The 18,345-nt window shown below is 57.1% G+C and overlaps 2 protein-coding genes across 2 annotated transcripts; both read right to left on the reverse strand.

The window, feature by feature from the left end:
* Nucleotides 1–2,427: 2,427 nt before the first annotated feature.
* BESB_066190 (uncharacterized protein) lies at nucleotides 2,428–12,628 on the reverse strand (the record flags this gene model as incomplete). Its single annotated transcript, XM_029365012.1, has 15 exons — nucleotides 2,428–2,541; nucleotides 2,981–3,253; nucleotides 3,524–3,597; nucleotides 3,932–4,178; nucleotides 4,493–4,690; nucleotides 5,016–5,162; nucleotides 5,442–5,555; nucleotides 5,822–5,868; nucleotides 6,133–6,220; nucleotides 6,567–6,673; nucleotides 7,105–7,239; nucleotides 7,610–7,771; nucleotides 8,048–8,431; nucleotides 8,898–9,102; nucleotides 9,362–12,628. 15 exons carry the CDS (start codon nucleotides 12,626–12,628, stop codon nucleotides 2,428–2,430), a joined length of 5,562 nt encoding a protein of 1,853 aa, XP_029218595.1.
* A 2,857-nt stretch (nucleotides 12,629–15,485) lies between these two features.
* Nucleotides 15,486–16,427, reverse strand: BESB_066200 (uncharacterized protein; the record flags this gene model as incomplete). Its single annotated transcript, XM_029365013.1, has 1 exon — nucleotides 15,486–16,427. The coding sequence occupies one exon, from the start codon at nucleotides 16,425–16,427 to the stop codon at nucleotides 15,486–15,488; it is 942 nt and encodes a 313-aa protein (XP_029218596.1).
* Between the last annotated feature and the right edge of the window lie 1,918 nt (nucleotides 16,428–18,345).

Consider the following 18,345-nt stretch of genomic DNA (forward strand, 5'->3'; position numbering starts at 1 on the left):
ACATCACCGTTTCATCCCTCCAGATCTTTTGCTGAGACAACACGGTGATCGGTATTCGATAAAACGTGAAGGCGACGATACAGTGACCGGATGATGGACACTCAAAACGAACAGTTTGATCACTAGCACTCCACGACCGCAAAGGGTCCAGTACTCCCGCTCCCAGATCTGCGTAAACAATCCTTCTTCATGCCTTCAGCGCATCTAAGGACAGGCAATATGAGTCTCCACGCGCGAGCAGAAGTGATTGAAGCGCTACCTTCGTTCATTAGTCTGGTTACACTGAGCGCCCTTTGGCCTTTTTTTCCACTGGCACCCCTGTAGAAACGCTCTCATGCTCACACATAGAGGCAACGCCTCTTCGCTGTGGGTGACCCGCGCGAGAATGCCTTGCCCACGAACATTGTTGATTGGTCGTGAAAGCTAGGCACATTGAACGAAGAACCAAGAGAGCAACAACCCCCCAACATTTGTTCATTGCATTGCCGCTGCCCTTATCGCTGCTCGTGTGTGCATTTGTTGCGTGTATGTACACTTGCGGATGCCTCCAACGGTGCTGGATCAGGGAAAATGCACCCCCCGTCCGCCCCCGCCTGGCGCGTTCAGCCGCTGCATATTCCCTCCGGTCCCTGTAAAATCGCGGAAGAGGGATTCTTCTTGCGGTCACGTCTTCGGATGCAACAGCGCTGTTCGTCGGATGATAGCAAGGGCCCTTGACTACCTAAGAGAGCGGCGCAGCATACCTTCCTTTGGGTGCGTTCAAGCCGACGGAGAAGGCCCGTGCGGGAATTATACGGGCATGACCCCAGCGGAACAGGGGCTGCAGCGGGCAGAGCAGTAACGGGCAGAGCGGGAGAACAGAAGTGAATACCGGAACTCACGCACAAAAACTGTCAAGCGGAAGCGGAAGGACGCCAAGTGAAGCTCCACACTGGTCCTTGATGCCGTCTCTACTGGCCCGCGCTTCCTCTTCTTCACAATGTTCGTCCCTTGATTGTCTTCCTTGCTGAAAAGAGGCCTTCCAAACCTTCGCACTTAGCCATCTCGCAGACCAAACAGCTCTAGCTAACGCCGGCAACAGCTCCACGAAGACACTGCCGGCGGCTGACCACAGCCTTGAACAACATAGGGGATGCTGGCCAGTGGGCGGGCGGAGAAAACTGACCGCACCAAGGAATGCTACACCGCAGAGGCACTGGCACTCAGTGAGAAGAGTGGTGTGAGAGTAGCTGACAAGGGTTGACTGCCGCGGGCAGGATATCGTGCACTGGTTTCCCTCCTTGCATGTATACTTGTCTGGCTTCTGGTGAAGTCTCACAAAAGGGACACTCCGGGTATAGGGAACACCAGATAATGGGCAAGGCATGACTAGCGACAAACAATAGGCAACGCTGCGGGATGAGCGCACCACAAAGGCACACCTTTATCACAGCGGCAAGGTGGAAGCATGCCCTCTTATATTGGAAAAGAAAAAACGTGAGGGGGCTCGTACACAGGTGCCACCTGCTTTCTCTCATGCTATCCATCTTAGTCGTGTCCCAGCTCACTGTAACGACTCCAGCAGCTCGAGGGCGAAGCCTCTCCGCATGGATGTGTACGAAGAAAGGCCTTCTGTCAGTTGTACTTCGGCAGTTGATGTGTGCACACATGCCGCGAACGTCGAATCGCCCACGCACCGCAGGCAGCAGTTTATGCTTCGCCGCCACCGGTTGCCCGGTTGCCACCTTTCGCAGCGTATTCGCATGTTATATGCGAGAGCCGGTTACGTATTGTGTGTCATTCCTTGCTGGGTTCAAGAGGCCGGCACCCGCTGCATGGCGAGCGACCGTGTGAGTGCCCTTGCTCGCCACCCCATTCAGCATGCTGTTCAATTTCCGCATTCACCGAACCGTACCGCACCTTCGACAGCCATCTACTGATGGAACTACCTGCCCCCACAGAGCACCATTGCTGAGCGGTAACCAGTATCTGTCCCGTATAGGGAATCGGTGCCTCCCGAGCTCGCCAGGCGAAGTGGCACAGCATGCTCAGGTGTTGTTGCTTCAATTGTGCCTTATCTGTTTTGACGTAGAAATATCCTCATTAGATCAGTTGCTACGAAGAAAGGCGAAATGAGTCACCTGCTGGGCTGACGCAGTTTGAGCGTGCCCCATCACGACAGAACGCCATTGTGAGGTGCCCTGCTCAGTCTGTGGCTCTCGCCATCGTCTCCCACTTCCACGTTCTTTTTGCCACGCCTCAGCACGACTGAAACGTGTTGTATACAAGACACCGAAGTGACTCACAGCTCGCGGAAAATCCGAGATATGCATGCACAGGTATAGTGAAGGCCGCAACAAATGAGCAGGACAGGGAAAAACGGAAAAGACACGCCGCGAAGGAGAATCAACCGGATGATATGCAGAGCAGCCTCTCCAACTATTGGCTTCACCGGCGAATCTGCCGGCTCCTCTTGTTGGTGTTCTTCTTCACAGAAGAGTTTCCTTTGCCCTTCGCACCACCTCTACGCTTGTCCTTCTTCTTGACCAGAGTCGCCAAAGACTGCACCAGCACCAGACATCGGCAGACCACTCAAAATGACAGGCCCCCGACTACTGATCATGATTCGCAACTTTCATTCTACTCATCGCACTTGAAATGCGGACGTAACGGCTCTACTCAACCGCTCACACCATTTACGCGGGCGCGCGGACAAACCAGCTAAATTCTCTGAAGTTCTACCGTAGAGGGTTCAGCCTGGATTCTCTATTCGGAGAGAGCTGCCGTATCCAGGCGGGGCTGCATGAACTTAGTGCAACAGAGTGAGCCAGTGTACCACTGAAGTGAACACACCGACACAATATCACGGATCTATGACCGCAACCGCTCTATTCATAACGACACGTATCGCTTCACATACAGCGTGCTCTATTCGCATACATATACCGTCAAACTCATATCGCAGTACGTCTGCCGGTCCCAGGTGTCTGCGTGTTCTTACCTGTAGAGCTTGCGGTCTGTGCTTCTCCCTGAGCATCACCCGATTGAGCCGGATATACGCAAAAGGCTCGACTTTGTTGTTTTGTTTGACGTCACCTTTCGCCTTCTTAGCCTTGAATTCATCGCCGCTCTTCTGCACAAAATGGCCTCTTCTTCGCTCCTGCTTCGCTGACTTCATCGCTTCCCTGCGAGCCGCCAGGCAGCTCAGATTCTTGCGCGATGCGCCTGCCTCCTTCTGAAGTCCTCCCTTCTTCGCAAGCGACGAGAGCGGCGGCTGCATATAAGAGACGACAGAACGAAAGAGGGGCAAAAAGAACACATGACTCACGGATGGGAACGAGGTACAGACCAAGTGCCTAACATACCAGCACACTGTCATTGGCAACAGCATTGCACTGCAGCCCAGCGCTGCCTCACTAGATAACGCATAGTTCGTGCAATATGCCCACCTCCTTTGCAGAGAGCGCTCCGCTTCCACCTCCCTTCCTGCTTTCATTCTCTCTATGCAGAAACACTTCCCCGACCGCCTCCCACCAAGGCTTACTGTCTTCCCCGTGATCGACAGACCGCGCTTGCCACCAGGTGTAGAAGATGCCTTGCCTATTGTGAAACCGGCATCTGCGGCCGACATGCAAAATAACAGAAAAACACACGCACGCATCGCTGTCAGATCAGTCGTATTCACAAAGGTCAATGAGTTTCTCATGTGATGTACTTCTTTCTTAAACTAGGGGGCTTCACTGTTTTGAGGGCCTAGTGTTCTCGGCGCAGGTATCCTCTTCTGGGGTAGTAACGCGTAAGCGTACATTGCTTCCACGTTCGTGTTTCGAAGCCTACTTTCCTCCTGCCTTCGAAACTAAAATTGCCTCGCGACGAGCACTACGTACACAGAACGTTCCGTATCTGTTGTGGAGAAGGCTCTCCATGCTTGTTCGCTGGGAGAGGATCTTACCTTTGTCGTCCTCCTCATCGTCCTCTTCTTCAGGAATCACCAGACGGCCCTCTTCATTCCAAGTCAAGTTGGAGACCTTGCTGCGTTCGCCCTCAGAGAGAATTCGGCGCCTGTGCTTCGTCAGAGGCTGACTGAGAAGGACGCGGTGAGCTGCCGCCGGTGAGTAGAAGTCAAGCGGCAGTTCACCTGCACTGTCCTCCAAAAGCATCACGTCGTTTTGGTTTGCCGAATCACCTGCCGCTCGAGACTGATTCGCAAGGAAACACGCGCGAAACACACGGAAACGTAAGCAGAGACATGGGACAGAGGTGCAGGCTCAGACCAAAGGGGCATAAAGTGTTATCGTTTTCCTCTCTTCTCTAGCACTCTAGTTTAAAAACTTCTCGAGAAACGAGAAGCACCTGGCACTCGAAGAGGACAAACCTAATGCTCGTAGACTCCATACAATGAACCACAATAGCTGCAGCGCCGAATCTCCATTCTCTGCTTCATATATTGCGAGCGGGTCTTCCACAATCCTCAATCTTGTGTATGTGCACCACGAAGAGCATGGCTACCTACCCGCTTCCTCTTTTTGTTTCTGCGGCCTTCGTCGTCACTGTCGTCCTCCTCCTCGAAAGCGTCGAGCAGCTGCTGCATTAGAGAAGGCGAGGTCTTCTTCTGCGACTTCTCGTGGTCTTCGTTCTCCTCGTCGTCCGCGGCTTGGCTCTCAGCTCGGCGCTTCCGCAGTGCTGCCTTTTTAGCTGCCGAGGCATCGTCCTGCGGGCACACAGCGGGACAGACGACGCTCGACACAACAACATCGTCAATGCCTATCCCCGGAAATACCGCCAAAGAGAGTTCGGGGACAGTGAGGCTGACCAGGCGCAAGCGCACAAGCCTGCCGGGTGAGGACGACGAGACCTTCCCAGGTGAAAAAGGAGACCGGGAATGACGCCAGGCAGAAAGGAACGGATAGTGTAACAGACAAGAGAAACGGAAGGTGCGCGAAGAGCCAGCAACGACCGCATGAACTTGCGCCCAACACGACGCACACCACAAACACAGCATTGCCACGCATCGTGTTTGCAGCTGTCAGTCGTACCTCGTCGTCTTCATCATCTTCCTCATCCTCTTCCATCATCTTTGAAAAGGCGTCATTCTCCTTTCTCTTGCCCTTCTTGCCTCGCGCCTCGGTCTCCTCGCCGGCACCGTGCTTAAAGCTGAGCTCATCCCACGAGAGGCCCTCTTGCTGCAGAGAATAGGCATAGACGCATGAATGGATGGAATGTCATCAGGCGCTCCAGCTATGCTCTTCACAAACAGAATCGTCTCCCTCCCGCTAGCCGTCTTCAGAAAACTGCGGGTTAACAGCCCGCCAATGCTCTGACACGCAACTCTGCAGAGCCGCTTCGCCAACAGTCGCAGCCATGCATGGGGTTCGCGAAGGCCGCCGCCCGCGCTCAGGAAGTGCGACTTGGAACGCTTCACAGGAACTCCTTTCGGCACGAACCCCAGGGGCTACACTTACGAGTGCTCTATTGACGAGGAGTTCCCGCAGCTGCTGTTTCCGAACACTTCGCTGGAGATGCCGAAGAAGAGGCAGGTGTTCCTGTGGGAAGGCTGCCCTGATAGCGGTCTCTCCCTGAACGGACAGCACGCCGCACACACGAAGGACACAATGGACTGCGAGCCGCCGCGCGCGAAAAATCCCTGAGCATTCCTTCAGAGACAGCAGCTGAAACGTTCGCAGCAGAGCACATCGATCTGCGCACGTTACGCGGAATGCCAATCAAAATTGCGCGTATCGAAACTTATGTCTGCCTGCCGAGATGTGCAGGAGTTCATATACAAAGAGCCGTGAATCCTGGAATCGATGGTGCGGCGAGCGATGCCGTTTTCGACTCTTACCAGATTCTTCAACAGCTTCTCAATCAACCGTCTTATCCGCATTTTAGCTGCGAAGAAAAACAACACACAAAGAGGCTTGGCGCTGTGCAGGACAGCCGCAGCGGAATGACACACAAAAAGAGCGAGCAATCGCGCACACAGGGACATGCCTTCCAGTCTACAGAAGAATGTCATGCGCCGATCGACAGTTGCTCCGCATATACATACATAGGCCCATTGCCCGGTAAACGCAGCTCTCCACATGCATCCACGTATCACCAGTGCGCCGAAAAGCAAGCCCGTATCCGCTGGGCGGTTACCACGAGTCTCACCTCGCAGAGCGTGCTTATTGCGCAGGACGGCCAACATGGCGGGGAGGAAACGCTCCAACGTGTTAGTGTCAACGACTTGAGCAATAACCTGCGAAGATAAAGGGACACGAAGCATTCGTCGATTGAAGAGCAGTGGGTTCGCATCCTCGTAATGGATTCGCGAAGCGTTAATGAGATACCAGTAAAATGGGTAGCCATCCCACTCGCGCTGAATACAGACTCCCGCCCCCCTCCCCCCGCGCCTCAGTTCTTGCCTGTGTCTCTACTGGGTCGTCTGTTGGAACTGCGACTGTCCTAGCCGTTCATGTGCCAGTCCCTTTTCCCTTCGTCTACCGTGCTACGCTCTCGCTCTGTCTGTCGCTCTGTTTTTGTGTAGTTCCCTCAGTACCCTGTTTTGTGAGACCCCCTGCCTCCGTCTGCTTCTGTCTGCGTACCCTGGCGAAGCGAAGCGCAGCGAGAAAGACCTGTTTGTCCCCGTCCTGCAGCAGGACGAGCACGACGTCGGCGATCTGCTGGATGAGGGACTCGTCCATTTGATCGCCTGCGACACAATGCACACACGCAGCCACAGACCACAGGACGCGAGGCGTCTGAGAGGAACTCCAAAAGCACGCAGGAAGTCACCTGCGAGATTCGAGCAGTCATCTGCGTGGTCGTCGCTTCGAAAAGCACCGCAGTTGCAGCCCGTGGGGAAATCCTGAACAGGGTCTGGCGGTGGCCGCGTCAGGAGAAACCGCTCAGAACAAATCAGCTCCACAGACACACGCACAGGTCCCTTACGGTGGCAGCGCATGTGCGCTGCGAAGAGACTACGAGCTCTTTCCTCAAGCGCCCGTTCAACTGCGACCGTGCAGATGACTCCCACTCATCGCCGCTGTTTCCATGGGGCTTTCATCTCCCGTCCAACGTCCGCTCCCCTGCTCCGCTGGAAAGGCTTTTTTCGCGGGTATTCTAAAGACAAGGGCTGCTCACTGTAGCTAAAGACGACGCGGCTCAGCGCGAGGACAGCTGCCGTCTTCATGATGGGCGTTTCTCCAGAGATTCCACGCGCTGCGACTCCTGTGGTACCGCCGAGACCCGTTGCGATCAAAACGGCGAGGCGTGTCACTGAAAACACACGAAACAGACAGAGGACGAGAAGAGCACGTGAGGGAAAACCTGACGCGCCGAGAAGGGAGAACGGCACAGCCGCTAGGTTAACAGGAAACATGCCCACAAGCGAATGACACTCAGAGCAAGGGAACGGATCTTGAAGGACGGGAAGCCAGCCCGCCGGCGGACACAGCGCGAATCGTGACGCTCCCCCATTGCCAGGCGGTGATACTCCGAACACTAAGAGACACAACGATTATCGCAACAGCACCTTAAGACACCAGCGACGACAGCCGCTATGCCGTGAAGAGAAATTCAGAGGAGCACGCCATGTGCAGAGAATGGAAGACGAAGCCTGCACTCCACGCGTCAATTCGTGACTAACATTTCGCTTGATCCCCCCCGCAGGCATCGCAGAGAGCAGAGAGAGACGAAAGGGCGGTTTCGCGAACTAGACGATTGAGATCTTTGAGAGAGAGGAGGATCTCCGGGACGACCGCTGGGAACACGCGTTCGAGCAGCAGGTTATCCCAGACAGCGTGAGAGCCTGAGCAACGCAAACACAAACAGGAATCCTTGAAACGTCCAGCTTGTTTCAGAACGTGGAGAAAACCTGCGCCGAAAGACCAGCTCAGCTCCGTCGCCGCTACCGTCGCTCCCTTCCCTCCTATCCATCCACTCCTGCTTCTGGAGCTTGTCCTAACGCTATTACCACGCCCAGTCGCCTCGTAACTGAAGCACGTCGGCGACATGGTAGAAAAGCAAAACGACGTCCATTGTTGGTCGCCCTGGCATCGCGTTTCTCTACACACGTGTTGCTTACTCGACTCTTCCTGTCGCTGTATCGCGGCGTGTGCAGCAGCTGTGAGGCAGCCAACAAACGCGCGGAGGCACCCCAGGCGCGGTTTTTCGGCCGCCGTGCCGCAGGAGACGTTGCGGGCAGCCACAAGGTCCTCCCAGAGGCTCTCGAGTTCCTGACGCCCCAGCACGCAAGAGGGCACAGCCTCAGTGGCCTCCGGGGACGGCGCCCGACACGCCGCCGACCGCTCCAGCACATGCTTGAGGGCCTTGTAGCCTCGGCGGAGGAGTGCTCGAAGCACAAGCCGGTCATCTTGCGTCTGCTGCGACTCCGCCGGGTTGCTGCTTGTCAGGAGACCGCGGCTGCATACCGAAACCAACTGGCGGAGGCTTTCGAACACCTCCAACCCTGCAAAGAAAAGAGAGTCGTCCGATCCGAAGGTGTAACTTTACGACCATCGAATTCAACGGCATGTTCCTGAAAGTAACGGTGCAGGCGGTAAACAACGCAATCCTTACCTTAAACGTAGGATTCGAGTAGATACACACCGTAGAAGGATTAATAATGTCAGTCTGTGCATCTAAGTGGTCGGTTCAGTCGAGGGGGACATCGACGGGCACCGACGACGAACAGACGCCCATAAAACTAAACCAGACATCCCAGCAGGAGCTAAACAACTGGATGAAGTAACATATGCCTCGTGACGCGTGAAGATACACAAGAAGACGAAAGAAGCGCTTGTCACATGCAGCAGCCTAAACTCCCATCCTGTCGCTACCTCTCTGACTAGAGGTTGAACGCTAGCAATGCACACGATGCACAGTAAAGGCCGAGTGGGCACTCTGAAGGCGAGTCTGGGGCGTGCAGTCCTTACCGACAGAAACGGGCAGGAACGGGTGCAGCGCGTCGGCGACGTCCACCAGCGCTGAGCACTCGGCGACCCCCATGGCGGCAGGCGAGCCAGCAGACGGCGAGTCAGAAGGGAGACCTGCGGCCGCATTCGCCCGACGAAGGAACGCGGTCGTAAAGCGACGGACGTTGGCGTGAAGAAGGTCGGGAGGGCACAGCGGCGCATACGCCTGCGAGTGGGAGGGGGGGGGGGACAGGCAGGTGGAACACATCGAAATGCCAATGAGAGGACAGGCAGCGCGGCCGAGGAGGCCCAACGACAGGCCGTGAAGAACCCTAGTCTCTACACTCTCAAAGGTCTACCAAGATCGGCGAAGTCTGCACGCACTGCCAAGGAGCTGCCCTCAGCTCACGGCCCCCACCGACTGCACAGCATCGCTGCGTGTGAACTGCGCTGCACCTAGGTGCGCATGCAAACGTGAAGCTTACCTTGATAGCCCCGAGCAAGTGCTGAGCAGCCTTCATTTTGGCACTCTGCGTGAGCTGCTCCAGATCTTCTTTTTCGCCCAGGAGCATGGCTGCAAGGGCTCGCTCCCCCGCTGTTTCTTCTCCATCCTTCTTCAAGGAGATCTTATGCACCTGCAGGAAGCGAACCACGAGGAATCCCATGACGTGCGCGCCGCACGCCTGCATGGCTTCCTTGGCGCACGAGCTGGTGGCCGTGCAAAGAGCCTCCATCACCGCTTTCTCAGCGTCGTCTCCAAGTTCTTTGTTGCTCTTCCCTCGCGCAGCAGAAGCCTCTTCTTCGCCGCTGCTCTCCTCCGCGGCCCCCGTTGCGACGGCGGCCTCAGACAGGTTCCGGATCGCAGAACATATCTCCTCCCTGAGGACGGGATCATGAAGGAACTGCAGTATGTTTTTCATTAAGGCGAAATCGTTCGCCGAAATGCCCGTCGCCAGGTCGACTGGGTGGTTGGCGAATCCAGGCAAGAGGCTCCAGACCTGCTGGCTAAGCCGGCAGAGCTCGCGCGCCTCGAGCGGCTGCCTCTTCGCCTTTTCTGCAGTTTGCTGTTGAAGCTCACGGGCTAGGGGAAGGAAGTGCGTCGAGAAGAAGTGGAGCTCGTCCCGACCAAGCAGGCGAGGAAGGAGAGCGAGAGCCCACGCGTTGGTGATTGGGCACTGCTGCAGCAGACGACCGTGCTGCTGGACTGAGCTGAACGACACAGAGGCCCGCGAGCGAACCGGGAGAAGATGAGGATCTGTAAGAAGCGTACGCGCCTTGAAGGCACACAGAGCCGCCGAGACGCAAAGGCGAATGTGGCCTCTGTACGGAGCCAAGTCTTGTTGCTGAATGCGCGTCGAGTCCCGGCTATCCTTGTTCAAACCAAACACCTCCTCTACAGACTTCTTCTTCTCCGCTTTCCTCTTCTCTTCGCCATCTCTCGCCTTGCCCCCGGTGCCCTGTTCAGGGGCCTCGCCTGTCTCGACGACCGCAAACATGTTTACGATCTGCGTGAGCAGAGGAGCGAAGCAGGGCCTGTAGATTTCCAAGAAGTGGCGCAGGAAGGTCGGCATGCATTTGCCGTCGTAGGCCTGAACCGTGTTTTTGCTGCTCTGGACTGACTTGTCCGCTCCCCCACCTGACGCGCGTCTAAAGTGATCCAGCTCCGGGTGAAGCCAGCACTCGACAAACTGTTTGCTAGCCACAGCCTCGAGTGCGGCGAAGAGCGCGCGAGTCGCCTCGAGCCCCTCCGGGAGGCGCCGCTTGTGGCGAAAGTGCAGAAGAGAGAGGCAGAAGGAGGCGAGGGCGGGGAACGCGGGAACCGACGCACTGCCAGAAGCCTCAATGAGGCGGCGGCCTGTGACAGAGACTGCCGAGAGGATCGACGGGTCGGATTCGGTATCGAGAACTCTCCGGAAGCAACGAATTACGCGCTCTACAGCTTGCATGCAGACGGACAGGCGAACCGACGCCGCGGTGCCAGCAGCGGACGAGGGCGGGCACAGCGTCTGGGAGTCCGCGACGACCTTTGCGAGGGATGTCCTGCCCTCATCGTCCGCGAGAGACAAACTCTTGAGCTGCTGCAGCAGGAGCAGCTCGTCCATACTTTCTGTGTCCTGCTTCAGGGCCTCCGGCTTCTCCTCCTCGCCCATCGCCTCGTCCATCTCTGGCGCCTTCCAGGGCTCGCGCGCCTCTCCCGCCCAGTGCATGAGCGCGCAGGTCGTCGCCGCCACCGCGTCGACCCACGCAGTCGCATACTGAATGGTGCCCTGAGGCACGGGGCAGCTGCCCTTCCCTTTGTCACCGCCGAGTTCCTCCCACAGCCCTCGCTGGGCGCCTTGCCGCTTCTGCTGCTGCAGCAGCGCCGGGAGCAGCTGCACCGTCAACGAAAGCGCCGACGCCGATGATCCCGCGTCTCCGTGGCCGCCCTCGGCGCGACGCCGTCCCTGTGGGTCCGCTAGCGGAGCCTTCTCAGCCTCTCCGAGGCATCGGCGAGGGCGTCGCAAGTCGCGAATGACAGCTGCTACGCACCGAAGGGCGTCCGCAGCGGCGGGCGTTCGGCCTGCCTTCCGCGACAGGAAGGCGAGCCGCACGCAGAGACCTTCGGCCGCTTGCTGCGGCTCTGCGGGCTTGTCCGCGGACGCTGCAGACTGCGCGCCAGCGTTCTGCGAGCTCTCCAAGTCTAGCAAAGGCGGCAGGCAGCGGTGGAAGAAGGGGAGACTTCTCTGGAGCAGCGTGGAAGCTGGGACAGCTGTGGCCGTGACGACCGTGAAGTCGAGAGAGCGCACCCACCGGTCGAGGACACCCATGCACGTCTGCAGCGATTCCCGAGCCCGCTTTTGCTTCTTCGGGGAGGAGGATGAGGAGACCTGCTCGGCAGCGACGCGGAGCAAGTGGAGAGCGACTTGCCTCGACAGCCAGCGAGCCGAGGCCCTAGGGTCCTCCGTGAGGACGTAGAGAAGTCGAGTCCAGACCGCTCGAGTGGGAAGGCAGCCGCAGGCGCTGCGGCCCTCTTCCTCGGCCTTGCCTGCTGGCGGCGGGAGAAAGATGCGCCGCAGCGCATGCAGCAAGAGAAGTAAAGGACGCGGGGAGCCCGTTTTCATAGACGAGCTCACTGCATCTATTGCCCTCAGTAAACCGTCAATCAAAGCTGCGTCCTCGTGAGCAGCCCGGTGCCGTTCAAGCGGCGCCTGGGGCAACCCTTCCTCGACGAGAAGCGCAAAAAGAAGTGAGAGGCCGGTCGTGATGCGCCGCGTTCGCTCGTTGCCGGGGTCTTCTGCGCCCGCAGCTGCCTCCCTACAGATGCAGACGACCAACGTGTGCAGAGCTGTGGAGAGGACAGGCGTCTGTATGGCGGATGTTCCGTCCTCCGCACCCTGTCCCGCGGCCAGAGCACTCTGAGCTTGTACGCTTTGCCTCAGCAGATCTAGGCACTCCAGGGCTGCATCTGCATCAAACGGACTGCATCGCGCCAGCAGCAGCGATGAAGAAGCCTCTCCGCCATCGGCCGCAGTGAGATGAAAGTCGTCTTCTTCGTCTTTGGCCTGCGATCCAGCAGTGTCCACCATACTCTCCCCATCATCTCTGCCAGCTTCTGCCTCCTGCGCCCGTCGCCGCAGCAGCTCTTCGGTCCGCTGAAGAACGCGACGTTCCTTCAACAGCGCCGCGACAACGGCATCGTCGCTCGAAGACGACGAAGAAACAGCGGCCGGTTTCTGGCCCCGCCCACGCGACGGAGCCTTCTGTATCCCCATGGCTAGTGTCAATCTCTGCCAAGGACTCGTTTACGCGAAACTCTGAGCTGATTGCAATCGGCGGACAGACGTCAAGAAACCGGGGCTGAGAGGCTGCCTGGTGCAACAAGGAACACATTCATGTGCACGTGAGGGACAAACATCCAAAGCAAACGAATGAGAACAATTTGCTCTCACTAGACAAAGACAACAAGACTGCCGGAGTGAATTGTCTCGCGAGCGTCTGTGGGGCGGGCGTTCCAAGAGCGCTCTGCAGACTGAGAGACACTGGACAGGGTATGGAGGCAGTCTTCAGTAAATATGCATAGGCGACAAGAACCGGCTTCACCGTGTTCCCAGGAGTAAAGCCGAATGAAGAGCTGCCCATCGAGTGCTAGTTTCCTCTGCCAGCCTCAAGCTCTGGGGACGGAAAGCTGCAAGGATCGACGAACGCATGCATGCTCGCCGATGTCAAGTCTCGGCGTTCATTGCCCCCCCGGCTCGAAACACAAATTTTATGCGCAAGAGGCATGAAAAAAAGTCTCTGTAGTATGAGAGAGCCCACATTCACCAGCAGGGCTAAGAGTTCTTTTCACTGTGTGTGAGGACATAACCTGACTCGCACAGCGGCCGCGCCTACGGCGCGCCTTGTTCCGCGCCTCCAAAGATCATAGCTAGGCCATGTATCGTTATTATCATTATAAGAAGCTATCGTCTCTGTAAAAGTGATCCGCGATCCACAACTGTATAACTCAAATCGAGTAAACAAAGACATTATAGGTCCTAGAATACTGAAGATGACTCCGGTTTTGAGATACACACAACCAAGTTCTTTATGATTGCAGTACACCACCACCACCTCCACGCGCCTTTTTACTACAATAACCGCTTGTTGGCCGTTCGTATCCAAGTTACACGTTTTCTTCTAGAACGCTCTTTTCCGCGGTGCCGGAAGAAATACCTAAGCGGTGACATGGTGCGCTAGAAGCTGAGAATGCGTGTGGTTCTGAGGAAAGGTGAACCAAAAGACTACCCGTGCCTTCCCTGTACGATGCGCGATCACTTGGCCATTGCTAGAGAGGAATAGCCGAAATGAATGGCTCTCAGGAAGAACAGTCTATTTGAACCCATGGGCCTTGCGTCGACGGGAAACACGCTGGAGGCCTGCAGGCACCTGTCGCCTCTGTTGACCTTACAGCATCCCATCGCACGCACACACTACCGCAGGCAGGTTCAGCTCGCCCTTCCGCTTCTCTCGGGGGAGTTCGCTCTGTGCAGGACTATGCCGTCTACTTCAAGTGGCACTTTTGTTCGGCTCTGGCGACCCATCACGCGTGGCACGCTGCGCCCGTATACAGACATGAGCCGCAGTGCCTCCTCAAAAAGTGCACAAACCAGCCTCGATCGTGTCTTCCCTAAACCCCCTCGTAGTGAAGACACACCTGCGGTAAGGGGGACGGAGGGCCTTGCTGAGTTTTCTGCGCTGAAGAAGTTTCCCAGCCATATGCGCGCTGCGTTGAGCGCCACAAGTGTTAGTGTCTCAGCGTTGCCTTTTCCCGCAAAAGGAAGAACGGCGAAGCATCTGCCATGCTCCGGCTCCTGTGATGCCATGTATCCAATGGGCGACCCGCGGCGCATGCGTCTCCTTTTGAGGTGCGAATGATGCCCGTAAAGGACCGCGAATCGCTGGAATGACTTGTTGGAGCAACCGTGCCCAGAGGAAACGCCGACTGACGTGAGTTCGACTAGGTTAAGGTCAAGCAATGGAAAAGAGAATGTTACGGCCGGTGGGCAGTGTCAGGCGTCGGAATGGCAACTTCTTCAGTCGCTTGCCTCGGCTCTTGAGGCGATGGACTGGTAGATGGATCACGAGGGGGTGTTGGGGCCGGTCGTCGTTCAGCGGGAAGTCCCGCCCCCCTTTCCTCGTATGTTTTCCCTGTAGCATCACTCTCTGACTTCAGCCCTTCCTCGCCTCCACTCAGTCTCGCCCAGCTTCCGCGGCGACGCCTTCTGCGCCATTCGCTGTAATACCCGCTGCGCCAGTCTCTCCCTCCCCTCCTTGTCGCGGACGCGTAATGCACTGCATGCCCTGGAGCCCTCGAGGATTTTCCTTGTTTCAGCGAGGAATAAGTTGCATGCGCGGCAGCAGCCATAGCGACAGCGAGCACGGTCAGCGCTGGAGCGGCAAGCAGTAGCTTCAACCCTAGGCCGATGTCTTCGTGTTTATACTGCACACATAGCAGCGACCCGGAGACATAGAAATTGATGATGAATGCCGCTCTCAAAAAGCACCATATCTGTTGGGCGACTGGCTGCAGGCAGGAGGAGTTTCGACAAGCAGGGGAACACGTGTGCACTGTGGGACAGGCGCCCACAATAGAGAGACAGTCATACACCGAAGCCATGCGACGATTTGTGTAAGGCCGCAGTAGCAAGCGCAGCGGGGAGGCAAGTAGTGGTGACGAATGTTAACGGTTCTGGGCACGGTGGCGACAGCTGCTATCCGTACACGTTTTCGTCTGTTTCTGCATGTAGAGGAATTTAGCCGCAGACAAAAGCAATGAGCAAGCCGGCGCTGTTAAGAGGTCCAGCAGGCGAAATCATGTTTCTGGGCATTCTGTTTTATCAACAGAACGATGAGGAAAGAGTCCCATGCTACCTTCACCTACCAGTCGAAGCAATAGACCCCCCCCCGGACTTAACCACTCTATCCAGCCACTGCCGCACAGACGTCAGAGCGGTAGCCTAAGCGGAGGGTACTTCATTTTCCTTGCAGCAACCTCTTTTACCTTGTTATTCTTTTTCCCGTTAAGTGGAAGTGGAAACGGGCATTCAACCGCCCCTTCCCCCCCAGTTCCCTCGCTTCCAGCGAAAGTCACTATACCTGAGGAATGACTCCAGCGTACTGGACAGGAATAAGCAAGACTGGCTGCGGCGCGAACGGCTGCTCCCACCCTTCAGCCTGCATCGCTACCGACTCCCAGGAGGGCGCCGCAGCCTCCTGGGGGCCGGGGACTGACCGTGGGGAACTCCAGGGAGGCAGGGCCTGCAGCTGTTGGCGAAAGAGACTCCTCTGGAAGGTCCCAGCGTCCGCGATCCCGGGGTTTGGGGCCGGGTGGCCTGCCGAGCCCCCGCGTGTAGCGGGCCGTTGATGTCGGGGGCCGCCGCCGCGGCAGTCGGCGGCTCCACCCGCATCAAGAAACTCTTCCGCAGTGACACGATTCGCGTTGTCGAACCCGTCATCGGCAGCGGCTGTCATCCTCACGGGACCACCGAACGGACTCGCATCGAAACGGCTGCCGCCTCCTGTCACGAAATGAGGAGGACGTTGTCTGCTGCGCAAGCCGTCGGCTGGCCAGCCCCCAGCAGATCCGCCAAGGTCACTGCCGGCGGAGTCGTCTCTGAACGACAGAGGGCCATGACTCTCAAACGGTGGGGAAAACCATTCGTCCTCGGCGGAGCTTCGGTGATACCGCCTGCTGCGAGGCGCGGCGTTTCGCGGCCTCGATCCGACGCCGAAACGGCTGTCCCGGAATGGACTGCCGCCGGACGGCTCGTCGCCGTCGTCGTCGGCATCGAAGGCGCCACTGTCGGAAAGCCGCCTTGGAGCAGACGGGCCCCGTGGGCGGCTGGCAGGGTCAGTAGCCTCAGCCACAGGCGCGTTGTTGTGCGAGCGAGGACGGAAGACAGAGACACCGAAGCCGGGGACCAAAAGGAGGAAAGCAGAGATAAAGAGGAAGGACAACAGAACCCAGCCGCGGAGAGGTACTGTCAAACGAAGTGGTCGACGCACCCGTAGGCTGGAAGTAGTGCGAATCATTGCGGTGGTGACTGAATGCACGCAGGCAGACGAAGGAAAAAGAGAAATATCTTGTCGTATGTGGTACCGAGCGGAAGGCCTAAGACATACTGATGGGCGACTAAAAAAGATGTCCCTCTAGCACCACGTGAAACCGGGACAACAGGACACGCTGCGTGGGCTAAGATGCGTTGAGAGCTTCCGAGCGGGAGGAAGAAGACAGAATGAGCTTGAGTACAGTTGAAGACGCGTCTTCTTCGGGTGTTTTGCTGTTAGACGGAATACTTCAACCCTGCCCAAGCGCGCAGGTGGCCATGTCCAGAGATCCGGCAAGCCTTTAGAGATGTGGCCGCTCCAGTATTCTTTCTTAAGACAGAAGCCTGGTCAACGATCCTCTGCCATGCTGGGAGATCTTTATTGTCAGGTTGAGAACGAAGCAGCATCGATGCCTGACAGCAAAAGCTGTGAGACACTTTTTTGCCACGTCTGCAGTCGGATTGTGTTGACGAGGCACGTGTCTGAATGGGAACAGAAATAAGCTTCAGATCATCGGGGATATAGGCACATCTTCCTCACCGGAGGCTTTCGAGCCCGCACTACAGTAGATGTGTAGGTAGTCTCCTGGCCACAAGAGACCGCAGTTTGGCTGATGTCCTGAGCGAGGGGGGAAAGCGGCACGGACACTCCCGCACGAGCAAGCGCATGCCATCTCTTGCTCATAAAGTGGCATCAGTTTATGAAAAGGCTCTCGGGAAGCAAAGGAATTCGTCCAGTTGCGATGTCTGCCAGCCCAGCGGCTGCGTCCTGGCCAACCACGCACGCTTGCGGCGTTCCCGTCGCCTGACCGTAAAACCTCAATCGAGGCGTTTGCCCCTCAGGAAACAGCACAGAGAGTAGGGGAGTCTCTACGCGAAAGCGAGATGGGAAAAGTAAGAGGGAAAAAAGCTGGGGGGCCCCACAAGTGTGTCTCTCATGTGGCGGCACGGCTCCCCTCTTGCGCACGCAGGGTCACTGCGCGTTCGCGCCTTGAGCTCGGTCAGTCGGCGGAAGACAGTCTCCACGACAGAGCCGACGCAACTACTCTATACAGATGGTTTATTTCTGGTTAGGGTGAACTTCTTCCGAACGACGGAGAGCACAGAGCACAGCCGCTGCAAGCACGTGCGGTGGTGTGCACGGCGGCACGGGCTCGGCGCGGGGACGTGAGTCAGTTGCACGGCACCATTTCTCCAACCCGCCTTTGCGAGGAGCTGTTGCGCCAGGCGTCGACGCCTGAGGGTGCTGCCGGAAGTAAGCCCGCTCGGTGGAAGCTGGAATCTCTTTCAGCGTGAGAATCTGCAACCCGGACTCTTTGTCGCAGCGGTGACCGGGATGTCCATCAGACGTGCCTTGCCCCTATTTCGCCACAGCAAGTTGGGTTTAGGGTGCCTCATCGGGAATAAGTGCTTCCATTGTCGCAGCATAGATCCAAGAACTGGAGGCCGGAGTAGGGTTCAAAATAGGAAAGGTCACCGGCCCCAGAAGGATCGCGGCGACTACTGCCTGGCACGTGCGATCACCTACCGTACCGTGGTGGTGCGCTGGACGGAAGCGGAATCGGTACGCATACATGGATCTTTTTGTCTGCGTTCATGCGAATAGCGGAAGCGAAAAAGCGTCTACAGACCCAGTTATCTATCGCGCTGTGTGGATCGTGGGCTGGCCATGCCCTGCAGCCGTGGCCTTGACCTGCCGTGTGAGGCCAATCCTTACCTTGTTTACCCGCCACAATTTTGTGCATTGGCGGTTGTCGTGTGCGGAGAAACCCGATTCTCAGGGTCACTGTGTTGGACAACGTGGATGAGATGCAGAGGTGCAATTTAAAAGAGGGGATTTTGCCTCCTCTTGCGTGAACTACCTCTCGAGTGAGAGAAGCTATCAAAAAATGCCATGTTGAGTT

This window comes from Besnoitia besnoiti, chromosome VI, assembly GCF_002563875.1.
Source record: "Besnoitia besnoiti strain Bb-Ger1 chromosome VI, whole genome shotgun sequence".
NCBI classification, from domain to species: domain Eukaryota; phylum Apicomplexa; class Conoidasida; order Eucoccidiorida; family Sarcocystidae; genus Besnoitia; species Besnoitia besnoiti.